The 12,972-nt window shown below is 37.8% G+C and overlaps 1 protein-coding gene across 1 annotated transcript in view; it reads left to right on the top strand.

The window, feature by feature from the left end:
• DDX6 (DEAD-box helicase 6) overlaps window positions 1-12,972 on the top strand; it is a 36,072-nt gene that overhangs the window by 5,847 nt on the left and 17,253 nt on the right. Inside the window, exons 3-6 of the mRNA XM_007456303.1 lie at window positions 651-714; window positions 1,685-1,789; window positions 11,192-11,321; window positions 12,226-12,372. Of these exons, the coding sequence (XP_007456365.1) occupies window positions 651-714; window positions 1,685-1,789; window positions 11,192-11,321; window positions 12,226-12,372 (446 nt within the window). The remainder of the gene's footprint in view (window positions 1-650; window positions 715-1,684; window positions 1,790-11,191; window positions 11,322-12,225; window positions 12,373-12,972) is intronic.

Here is a 12,972-nt window from a genome sequence, read left to right on the forward strand (position 1 = left end):
CACGGAGCGGCTGGGCCCGTGAGCCATGGCCGCTGAGCCTGCGCGTCCGGAGCCTGTGCTCCGCAGCGGGAGAGGCCACAAAAATACACACACACACACACACACACACACACACACACACCCGTCAAACAAAACATATGGGTTACTAGTTTTGAAAATGGTTGGACTGTATACAACTCTGCTTCTCTTAAGAGGATGGATACCTTACTCCCTTCTATTCTTTTTTTTTTTTTTTTTGCGGTATGCGGGCCTCTCACTGTTGCGGCCTCTCCCATTGCGGAGCACAGGCTCCGGACGCGCAGGCCCAGAGGCCATGGCTCACGGGCCCAGCCGCTCCGCGGCACGTGGGATCTTCCCGGATCGGGGCACGAACCCGCGTCCCCTGCATCAGCAGGCAGACTCCCAACCACTGCGCCACCAGGGAGGCCCCTATTCTTGATTTTTTAAAATTCTCCCTAGATTGTTGTGCTTTGTAACAAAACAGTTTTTCTAAAATTGTTTATCTCTTTTGTTACCTGTATTCTTAAGTAAACGGCAATATGTTAAACTTAGTTTACTTTTTAGAATTATAATTGAGATGAATTATCTTTGTATTTTAGAATACTAATGCTGTGAATTCTGATACTTCAATTTTACTGTATTCTCTCTAGACCTGGTGATGACTGGAAAAAGACTTTAAAACTCCCTCCAAAGGATCTAAGAATCAAAACTTCGGTAAGTTGGTTGTAACATTCAAGTGGAAAAATGATGCTGAAACTCTAAAAGTGAAGTAGTTATTTAATGATAACAGGCACTGTGTTTACTCTTAAGTTGGAGTGGTTGAAATTTTATCACTCATGTATGATGAGTTGCCCCAAATTTCCACTGTTTAGAGGAATTAGTAATAATGTGTATGTATACACATTATTGCAATATATAATGTAATATTTAATATACAGTATACAATGCAATAATTATTACTATATATACAGTATTTAATATATAATTTATATATTAAATATCGTGTTTATACGTATATATATCTTATTTCTTTTGTGGAATGCTTTTATGGTTTTCAAGGCGTTTTCTCAAAATTCTCTTGTTTCCAGCAGCACAGTAAGTTTCAGGGTAGGTATTGTCCACATTTTGTGGATGAGAAAACTGAAGTTGAGAGGTTAGTTCTCTTAGCCCAGTGTTCTCAACCAAGGGCAATTTTTGTCCCTTAGGAAGCATTTAGCAATAGCTGGAGACATTTTTGGTTATCACAGCTGAAGGGATGCTACAGAACAGCCCCTTACAGCAAAGAATTTTCTGGCCCAAATGTCAATAGTGCTGGACTTGGGAAACCCTGGTTTAGACTAGGATATTTGTAGGCAGTGAATGGTGGAGCTAGGGTTTGACTTCATATCTTGTGGTTTGATACTTATATAGAAATAACAGTATTCCATCAGTCCTTAGAGAAAAATGACCACGGGGTGGCTGGTCTTTCCCCAAAACATAGTTTTTAAATGGCTTGTGTGTGTTAAAGAGAGTGGTTATTTTTCAGTTGAACTATAGATCAAGACAGAACTAACCTGCGCATATTTATATTTTAAATGGGGTAAAGAATTAGTCTCTCAAACACTTTATTAAGCATGCTAATTACCAAAGGAACCCAATTGTACTTCATTCTTCTGATGTTGTTTGTCTGTTTTTGTTTGACCAGGATGTGACCTCCACAAAAGGAAATGAGTTTGAAGATTACTGTTTGAAACGGGAGTTGCTGATGGGAATTTTTGAAATGGGCTGGGAAAAGCCATCTCCTATTCAGGTATGTTTCCCCTTTTTTATCATATGTATAATGTTATGGGTTAAGCGTTACACACTTTTTGATCTGCGGGAGTGATACAGTGAAACAACAGTTCTCTCCAGTTTGTACACACACACACATATATATATATATGTGCACACAGGCATACACACTTTCTGAACCTTTAAATGGTAAGTTACAAAATCATGGCGCTTTATTTCTAAATATTTCACTGTGTATTTCCTAAGAATAGGGATAGTCTCTTGAATAATCATAGTACAGTTATGTTCAGTCAATTTAACTTTAATGCAATATTTCTATCTCATCTGTCATTTGTAGTCTTATTTTTAAATGGCCCCCATATTTTGTCTTAAAGCATTATTTTTCTCTTCCATACAGGATTCATCCTAGGATCAGGTATTGCATATAATGGTTACATCTCTTTTAGTAGTGAGCATTTCCCTATTCTTTTTTTGTCTTTTATGACATTGACATGTTAAAAATATGGCCCCCTTCCTTTTTTTTTTCTTCCAGTAGAACATTCCTCATTTTGGGTTTGTCTCATATTTCCATGTGATTAGATTCAAGTTATGCATTCTTAGCCAGAATACCGCAGAAGTCACATTTGGAGTATAGTGTTCATCTTTTCCTCAAGGGTGATTTTAATTTTGATTACCCTTTCGAAGTGGTGTCTTGATTTTTCTGCTGTATAATTATTGCTCCTCACCACCACCTTAAAACTAATAAACAGTCTTTGGGGAGCATTTTAAGGCAATGCAGATATACTACTATTCATAAAAATTTCCCCCTAACTCCTCCTTATGTATCTATATATTATCAGTGTGGACTCATGAATTTTTTTTTAATGGTATTTTTTATATATATAAATGTATTTATTTATTTTTTATTTTTGGCTGCGTTGGGTCTTCGTTGCTGTGCACGGGCTTTCTCTAGTTGTGGTGAGGGGAGGCTACTCTTCGTTGCAGTTCACGGGCTTCTCATTGTGGTGGCCTCTCGTTGCAGAGCACAGGCTCTAGGCGCACGGGCTTCAGTAGTTGTGGCACACGGGCTCTAGAGCGCAGGCTCAGTAGTTGTGGCGCATGGGCTTAGTTGCTCTGCGGCATTGGCAGGCAGACCCTTAACCACTGTGCCACCAGAGAAGTCCCTTTAATGGTATTTTTGTGCTCGAATTGTCCCATATTTGGCCAGCGTGAGCTCCTTCAGGCCAGTTCCTTTGTGTTTGTAATGTGCCTCTTTCATTTTTTTCCTCTGATAGACTATTTTATAAAGCAGTTTTAAGTTCATAGCAATTGAGCAAAAGAGATTTTTCATAAATCCCTGCCCACACTCATGCACAGCCTCCCCCATTATCAGCATTCCCCACAAGAGCAATATTTGTTACAACTGATGAACCTGTGTTGACACATTATCACCCAAAGTCCATAGTTTGCATTAGGGTTCATTCTTGGTATTGTAAATTCTATGGGTTTGAACATATGTATAATGACATGTATCCACCATTATAGTATCATACAGAGTAGTTTCACTGACCTCTGTGCTCCACCTGTTCACCCTTCCCTTCCCCCTTCGTTTTTCTTGAGCACTTCCTTTTTGGTATATCATGATGTCAAGCTTATCTGTAGAGCCACCCTTCCCCAGCCTCAGAATCAGCTATTTCTCCAAGGAACTCTGATTCCAATGAGTGGGGAATAGTATCAGGGACCAAGATCTAAGCACTAGGTGCGCTCTTTCAGTGAAAAGAGCAAGGAAATATATGTATGTATACACATACATGCCTGTAGACCTAAACATGTGTTATACATGTACAGATTTGATAAATGTGATTGTTGTCTTCACATAAATTGAAGCTGTTGAATCCAAGCTGTACTCAGGACAAACTGTGACATCATTGAGTACTTTTTCATTGAACAAACATGTATCAAGTGACCTAGAAAGTGTTAGACCCTGAGGGTGTTATGATGAACAAGATAAATGGGGTTCCTGCACTCAGAGTCTGGTGGAAAGGACAGCTTATTGTACAGGTAATTTCAGTGTAATGTAATGGGCACATATATGTAGTTGAAAATGCACATATATGTAGCTACTAGGGAAGATGGAACAACCTGGAAGAAGTGATCCATGTTCCAAGTGGGGAACAGTGGAATGGTGATTGCCTGGGGATGAGAGTGTGCCTTTGTGGACAAACTGAAAGGAGTTTGTTGTGGTTAGAGAAAGTATCAAGATAAAGTTATACCTCATCAGGCAATTTGAGTTCATATATCAAAAATATTTAGGAATCTGCTTTTCTATAATACAGTAGTTCATGTTAATCTGTTTTATCTATAGGAGTGAAACATTTTATGGGCACTTTTCTACTTATCATTCAACTTTGTATCTCTAGTACTTAGCAAGGTACATGGCAGGAAATAGGCCCTCAGTTGTATTGCTTTGTTGGAATTATGGTTAATGGATATCTGTAAGCGAACTTTGTCTAGAGAAGTGTTTGAGAGCACTGTCTTTGCGGTGAGGCTGCGCGGGTTGAATCCCAACTCCACTCCTCTCTAAGGAGATTATTTAAATGTCTCGAAGCCTCCGCTTTCTGACCTATAAAATTGATATAATAGTGTATACCGTGGGGTTGTTGTAAAGATTAAGTGAGGTAATTCATGTTAGTATCCTTACTGCAGTGGCTAATAGGTGACAAATGCCCAATAAATGTTATGGGGTTTTATTTTATGTAGTAGTTTTATCAAAAAAGGAGATTGGTTCATTTAGCAGAGTTAATTCTTAACGGACCCTTGCTGACTCCTGTTTCACACCTTTGTATTAAATTTTAAAACTCACTTTGTTATTTGCATTCTCAGTTTGGTATAGCATATAGATAATTAACTCTCCAGCCACTTAGCCAGTCTACCATCTAGCTTTTTCTGTAAAGTAGAAATGATCTCCTTCACAGGGTTTTTATCGTGAGGATCGAAGGTTGTGTACAGGCATACCTCGTTTTACTGTGCTTTGCTTTACTGTATTTTGCAGATACTGCGTTTGGGTTTTTACTGGTTTTGTTTTTCTTCTAAACAAATCGAAGGTTTGTGGCAACCCTGTGTTGTCAGATGATGGTTATTATTTTTAAATTAAGGTGTGTATATTATTTTTTTACACAATACTGCTGCACACTTAATAGACTATAGTATAGTGTAAACATAACTTTTATATGCACTGGGAAACAAAAAAATTTGTGTGACTCAGTTGATTGCACTGATCTAGAACTGAATCCACAATGCTCCAAGGTGTATTTTGAAATAGCAAGCAGAGTATGAATATAAAGTATTATTCTATATACCTGAGACTATCATTCACGTTGCTTTTTCCTGCACTATTGTTTTGCCTGAGGATCCATGGAAAACACAAGATAACATGCTTCTTAGAATCATTCAGTGTAACAAACCATAAATACTAGGACTTTAGAACCAAAAGAAATCTAGAAGTCCTCTAGTAAAATCCAACCTCATGACTGGCTTTCTTCTATTCTCTTCTTGTCTACCTTCTTTCCTCACTTTTTTTTTGTTAGTTTTTTTCTTTATCTAAAACGTGTCTATTGTCTTTATAGTACTTAGTTTTACAGTTTTATCCAGGCTTTTTTTTTTTTCTCTCCAGATATAAAATCCTCTTGACCAGATGGGTGTCATATACATTTGAATCTTTTTTAAGAGATCTGACTTAGTTGCACTTTGGCTATAAGATTATTAGAAAATGAGGCACTTAAAATCTTTCGAGACGATGTAATTTTACACTGACAGGCTGGAACCAGATATACTACAGATTGCTTCCACACATTTTTCTTTGGTACAGCCATCTGTGATTCTAGTTCTAGGTCTGAATGCTGTGCCCAGTAGCATAAGCATGCCATTCTGAGGCCTAGCTTTACAGGAATAGAGACTTCTTTGGAGGACCTAAGAGTTTGTCTTATTCTGCTTAACATTGAGAAACCTTATATTAACTTGGGGATGACTGGTGACAGCTCTTGCTGCTTCCAGACCTTAGGCACAACTTTTGAAGACTTTTTAGGTAAGAAGATGATGGAATGGCAAGTAGTTCATTATTGAGGGAAACGTGGAAGTTCCTTCTTTTGGCAACCAAATTTCATATCAGGTCAAGAATCTCAAATTATTTTGAGAAATTATTTTGTTAACCAAGTCTAATTGGTCGTTTATTAACTTTATAGTTAAGAATTAGAGCATTCTTAATTCTTTTGTAATTCATTCCTCCTGCTAACATGGATTTATTGCCAAAAGAATTATTTTTCTAAATTCTCAAAGTCTTTAAATGCATGTCTTCATTGGTTACTATGGTAAAATTGGGGTGTGTTCCTTAAGGTGGAGGTGTTCTTTTTGAAATTACTATCTTCCGTCTCCTTTTTTTTCTGGGTAGCAGTAGATGTCGTAACCATTGCTTACCTCCTCCACAGTACCTATATTTTTTCCCCCTGAAATTAAGGTTCTTAAATTCAGCTAGTCCTAGGAAGTAAAAAGAAGTAGCTACTCTAAAAGCAGCTAGCTGGGCAATTTGGAGCCTTTTCAGGTACTATACTTTTGTAAAACGCCTCTCAGTACTAGGAAATTGGAAGGTATCCCATTCTTTGGTTGTAGGCAACAGAGACCAACTTGGGTTAACTTAAGCAAAAGGAAATTTATTGAATATCAGGAATTCACAAGATTAGGGAGAAGTCTGGAGAAACGCACTTGGCATTGGCCGAGAACCAAGGCAGCCCTAAAGGGCTCAGGAAGCTGTAAATCGTTATAGGATGCACTATAGCAATTTCAATTCTTAGAAGGGAGCATTCAGCCAGGCCTGGCTTCAGTCATTGTCCTCCATATAGCTGAGGAAGTTGGCTAGACTATCTATTGGGGTGGGGAGGATGTAATTCCTCAAAGTTACAGTGCTACTAAGAAAGGGGAATGGATGGATAGTAGGGTTATAAAAACACAATAAATACATACTGGCTCAGTCCCTAGACCTTACAGTGGAACATGGACTTTGGAGAGCTAAAGTGGCAGAATCAGACCTTAAGGTCGTTTAAGGTTAAGGTTTCTGTTTATTGTGTTGTTGTTTTTGGTGGGTTTTGTTTTTGTTTTTGGTTGCCTTGTTTTGTTTTTGGTGGCCTTAAGGTATAAATCACACAGCACACAATTCACACATTTTAAGTATACAATTCGTTGTTTTTTAGTATATTCACAGTTGTGCAGTCACACAACTAAAACAGTCAATTTTAGAACGTTTTCATTACCCCAAAAAGAAACTTTAGTAATCACCCTTCATCTTCCCCTAGCTCTAAGCAACCACTAATCTCCTTTCTGTCTGTATGGATTGGCTTATCCTGGACAGTTTCACGTAAACGGAATCATACAATATATGCTCTTTTGTGACTGGCTTTTTTGACTTAGCATGTTTTTAGGGCTCATCCATATTGTAGCATGTATCAGTACTCCATTCCTTTTTATTGTTGAATAATATTCCACTATATAGCTATACCACATTGGTTTATCCATTCTTCACTTGTAGGGTTGTTTCCACTGTTGGCTGTTATGAATAATGCTCCTTTGAACACTGGTGTATGAATTTTTGTGTGGAGATATTTTCATTTCTCTTGGGTATATACCTAGGAGTAGAATTGCTGGTTCATATGGTAACTCTTTAACTTTTTGAGGAACTGCCAGATTGTTTTCCAAAATGGCTGTACATTGTACTTAGTGGTATATGAGGTACTGATTTCTCTGTTTGCAAACCGAAGTTCAAATCCTGGTTCTAGCATTTCTTTCTTTGTGACCTTCGGTAAAACAGTCTGAGGATCCATTTGTCAGTTGTAAAACAAAATGTACCTAACTTGAAAGGATATAATTAACGTTAAGTATCTAAACATAGTGTCCATCACAGTAAGTTTTTAAAAATTATTTAGCTTCCTTCCTCCTTCCTCTTCTCCCTGGCAGCTCCCCATGACTTCCTCTTGGGTTTCAAAGCTGTCTGAGACGGACTTGAATTCTCTTGCTTCATATTACTTAATCTTCCTAGCAAACAGTGGTAAGAGACCGTGTGGATATACTGGATCTCCTGACTGCTAATCATAATGCTCACCATATGAGATGAAATACAGTGCATCTTAACTTACAGACTAGCTTACTTTGTTAAAGTCCTGTCCTTAAACAGTTTCTGTAGAGCATAAGTCCTGTCAGAGTGGAGGAATAGAAGTCAGTGAATGGCCTTTAAGGCAAAAGATAAACCCCAAATAGGAATTAGGATACACCCAATCTAATTCTGCCCTGTCTTACTTCATTCAGAAGTCTTATCTTTTTTTTTATTATTAATTTTTATTGGAGTATGGTTGCTTTACAATGTTTTGTTAGCCTCTACTGCACAACAAAATGAATCAGCCATACACATACAGGTATCCCCTCCCTTTTGGACCTCCCTCCCATTTTGGTTACCACAGTGCATTAGGTAGAGTTCCCTGTGCTATACAGTATGTTCCCATCAGTTGTCTATTTTGTACATAGTTTCAATAATGTATATGTGTCAATCCCAATCCCTCCCTCCCCACCCCTTTCCCCCTTTGTAACCATACATTTGTTCTCTACGTCCAAATCTCTTTCTGCTTTGCAAATAAGGTCATGTATACCATTTTCTAGATTCCATATATACACATTATTATATGACATTTGCTTTTCTCTTTCTGACTTCACTCTGTATGACTCTGTTCATCCGTGTCTCTGCAAATGACCCAATTTCGTTCCTTCTTATGGCTGAGTAATATTCCATTGTATATATGTACCATATCTTTTTTTTTTTTTTTGCGGTACGCGGGCCTCTCACTGTTGTGGCCTCTCCCGTTGCGGAGCACAGGCTCCGGACGCACAGGCTCAGCGGCCATGGCTCACGGGCCCAGCCACTCCGCAGCATGTGGGATCTTCCCGGACCAGGGCACGAACCCATGTCCCCTGCATCGGCAGGCGAACTCTCAACCACTGCGCCACCAGGGAAGCCCATATACCACATCTTCTTTATCCATTCCTCTGTTGATGGACATTTAGATTGCTTCCATGTCCTCGCTATTGTAAATAGTGCTGCTGTGAACATTGGGGTGCATGTGTTTTTTTTGAATTATGGTTTTCTCTGGGTATATGCCCAGTAGTGGGATTGTTGGGTCATATTGTAGTTCTATTTTTAGTTTTCTAAGGAACCTCCATACTGTTCTCCATAGTGGCTGTATAAATTTATATTCCCACCAACAGTGTATGAGGGTTCCTTTTTCTCCACACCCTCTCCAGCATTTATTGTTTGTAGATTTTTTGATGATGGCCATTCTGACCGGTGTGAGGTGATACCTCATTGTAGTTTTGATTTTCATTTCTCTAATAATGATGTTGAGCATCCTTTCATGTGTTTGTTGGCCATGTGTATGTCTTCTTTGGAGAAATGTCTATTTAGGTCTTCTGCCCATTTTTGGATTGGGTTGTCTTTTTGATATTGAGCTGCATGAGCTGCTTGTATATTTTGGAGATTAATCTTTGTCAGTTGCTTCATTTGCAAATATTTTCTCCCATTCTGAGGGTTGTCTTTTCATCTTGTTTATGGTTTCCAGAAGTCTTATCCTTTTAAAGAACTTGATTCAGGAAGTCACTGGGAGACTACCTAGCCTTTTTTTCTGCTGTAGAACTGAGTAGTATGCAGGTATCCTGTTTAAAAACCATAGAAGAGAATGAACCCATGGGGATAACGGGCCTTCAGGACAACAAAAGATTAATAGAGTTGACTCAAAGTAGGAGGGAAGAGATTAAGACCAAAGGGTCAAAACCAAGGTTTTCTTCTTTGACCTGCTTTACCATACATAATAAGCAGACTGTTTAATGCTGGCTGTAGGAACAAGATAATAGAGTATTGTCACTGGATCATTTTTGCAGTTGTTCTGGCAGCTGTGTTAGTTATTCTGACCATACGGAACCCATCTGACCCCTGTGATTGGGGTTCTAGAGTAAGTAAGAGTCATGGTGGGAAATGAAAGTCATGATGCTTATGATTTAGATATTTCTCCAGTAATGGTGTGGGGTTTTTTTTTGGCTGCGTTGGGTCTTTGTTGCTGTGCGCAGGCTTTCTCTAGTTGCGGTGAGCAGGGGCTGCTCTTCATTGCGATGTGCAGGCTTCTCATTGCAGTGGCTTTTCCTGTTGCGGAGCCTGGGCTCTAGGCGCGTGGGCTTCAGTAGTTGTGGCACGAGGGCTCAGTAGTTGGGGCTCACGGACTCTAGAGCACAGGCTCAGTAGTTGTGGCACACAGGCTTAGTTGCTCCAAGGCACGTGGGATCTTCCCGGCCCAGGGCTCGAACCCGTGTCCCCTGCATTAGCAGGCGGATTCCTAACCACGGAGCCACCAGGGAAGTCCTTCAGTAACAGTTTTAAAGTGCTAGAGATACTTTTTTTGGTCATGAGCTCAAGCATAGAAAGAACTAATTATTTTAGTGATTGTGAATCTCTTTTCCTAATTTATTTTCCTAATTTTCTAGTTTTAGAAATTAAAATGTTTAGTTTTAGAAATCGAAATGTTCTGCTTCCTCTCTGTTTATACCTGTTTTACTTTTTAAATTTCTCTCCATATATGTGTATTTAATATTTAGTAATCGTTAGGAATCCTTTGCTATTGCCTAGGAAATTTGTCCTAATAAGAAATACTATCTTCTTCAAAACACATATGACAAACTAAGCCAAATATGAAAGTGAGAAGTCAGCCTTGGTAATATGACCATGGATCAAGATAACTGGAATGGAGTTGAGACTCCAGTTGAGCACATCTCAGGACAGAAGTTGGCTGTGAGACAGACATTGGACATTATGTAATACGATTTTTAAAAAAATCAAATAGGACCCGAGGTTAAACTTTTCCAGCTGATTCCTGTTTTGTGTAGGGATAAGTTGTCCAACCTGCAATTTTTCATTGTGGTCAAATTGGTTTACTAGTCTCAGAATATCTTATTACAGTCTTTCCTTTGAATATTGTTTGTGCTGTCTTTTCCTCCAGTTTTTAATTGTGAAATATCCTTTGCTTTTTTTCCTCTGTGTATTCATGATGTTAGCCCAAGTTACTCGTCTTGGTTATTGATGCTCAGCTTCCTTAGACAACACATTTGCACATGCAGACTTACATATACAGTTTTTTTTAATTACTTGAGTATGTATTTTATAAGCAGTTCTGGTAAATGTCAGTTGATACTGGTGGTGATGTGGACTGTTCCTGCTAATTTATTTGGTCTCTACTTATTCTTGTAAAATACTTCAAAATAATACCAAAGAGCTATGTATACTTTCAGTGTGTTTTAGAGAAGAATTTGCTTATGTACTGTTTTTATTCACAAGTAATTTGCATTGTCTTATCTCTTCTAGGAGGAGAGCATTCCCATTGCTTTATCTGGTAGGGATATTTTAGCTAGAGCAAAAAACGGAACAGGCAAGAGCGGTGCCTACCTCATTCCCTTACTTGAACGGCTAGACCTGAAGAAGGACAATATACAAGGTTAGTTGTTTGTTTAAACTGTAAATGGCGATTTAAATCTTGGAGCCATTACCATCTTTTTTTTAGTCAGAACTTAAATAATCTGGAATTCGTATTTATCCTTTTCACGGTTTTTGGCCTGGTTGTCTTGTAAAAATGATTCCTAACTTTTTTTAAAGAGATTTCTAGTTTTCAAAGTTCTTTTACATATTACACAGCTATGACAGCATTCCAGTGAGATAGGCAAAATAAGATTATCGTCCTATAGATAGGAAAAGCTAAGATCTTGAGAAGTTAAATTATCTGACATAGTTACTTACAAACTGTGGAACTGAAATGTTTCTTGTGACAGCTGTGTGTCTGCAGAGTTCCTTGTAGAAACATGAACTTTTTCTCTTTAAAGCCTTATGGTTTGGGGATTTTAAGAGATTAGGCAGTAAGGAAGAAACAAATTTCCATAACTGTACCCAGAGTAAGCTAATAGAGTTAAGTTTTCATCTCTGAAGCTTTTTCTTAAATTTTCAGCTGTTTTTTTCCCCAGCCTTCTTGATCTATAATTATTATTTCTGCCATCTCTCTGTTACTTACTTTCATACGATATAAATAGAACTGGGCGGCAAGAGTTTCTTATTTGGGTATTTTGACTAGTGAATCTCTTACTAAAATACTAATGAACTTTGGGCTAGTAATTGACAACTCAAAAGAACCCTTTAAGGGTTTGTAAATAAGAGTATAAGAATTGTATAGCATTGTTACTGAGGAAAAGTCTAAATCTAGAACACTATAATAAATTCTTTTTTTTTTTTTTAGGAAATTTATTCATTTGAGTGTCTTAATTACAAGGGGAAGTATTTCTGTAGCTTCTTAAACTCTTAATATATGCTGTTTTTTTTTTCTGTTTTCTCTGTTATTTGTTATTTTCCAGCAATGGTGATTGTTCCCACTAGAGAACTTGCTCTACAGGTCAGTCAAATTTGCATCCAGGTCAGCAAACACATGGGAGGGGCTAAAGTGATGGCAACCACAGGAGGAACCAATTTACGGGATGACATAATGAGGCTTGATGATACAGGTAGGAAATGATTGATGTAAGGTGGCTGGCTCTCTGTAATTACACACACAGGTGTTTCCTTTCAATAACTTATTAAAATTGTTTTTTAAATTAATAAGGAACAAACATTGCAGTAGAAAAATGAATAAAAGAAATGACCATTTAATTCAAGCAAAAAAAAACAAATTGTTTTAGTAATTGAAAGAATATTCAGCCTTACTAATTTTTTAAATTGTACATAAAAACAGTAAAGTGATATTGTACCTATCTGATTGACAAGGTTAATTCAGATTGGCAAGGCTAATTAGTAACCAGTAATGTGAGTTTGTGGAGAAATTGGCTGTCTTGCAACATGGGCGTATAAGTTGATATAATCTCTGTGGTGGGCAATTTGGCATTATATTTCAAAATTATAAATGTATATTTTTAAGAATCTTTTTTTGAAGAAATAATTGGACAAATGCAAGGTTGTTTACTATAGCATGGTTTGTACTGAAAAAGTTGCAGCAACCTGAATGTCAAGGGAGTTTGGCTAAAATACATTGGATATAGTCTGAAGGGAATTCCACACGGCCATTAAAGAGTGAAGCTGACCTGTATTCTTTTTTTTTTTTTTTTTTT

The sequence above is a fragment of the Lipotes vexillifer genome, unplaced genomic scaffold (assembly GCF_000442215.2).
Source record: "Lipotes vexillifer unplaced genomic scaffold, Lipotes_vexillifer_v1.1 scaffold753, whole genome shotgun sequence".
Taxonomy (NCBI): domain Eukaryota; kingdom Metazoa; phylum Chordata; class Mammalia; order Artiodactyla; family Lipotidae; genus Lipotes; species Lipotes vexillifer.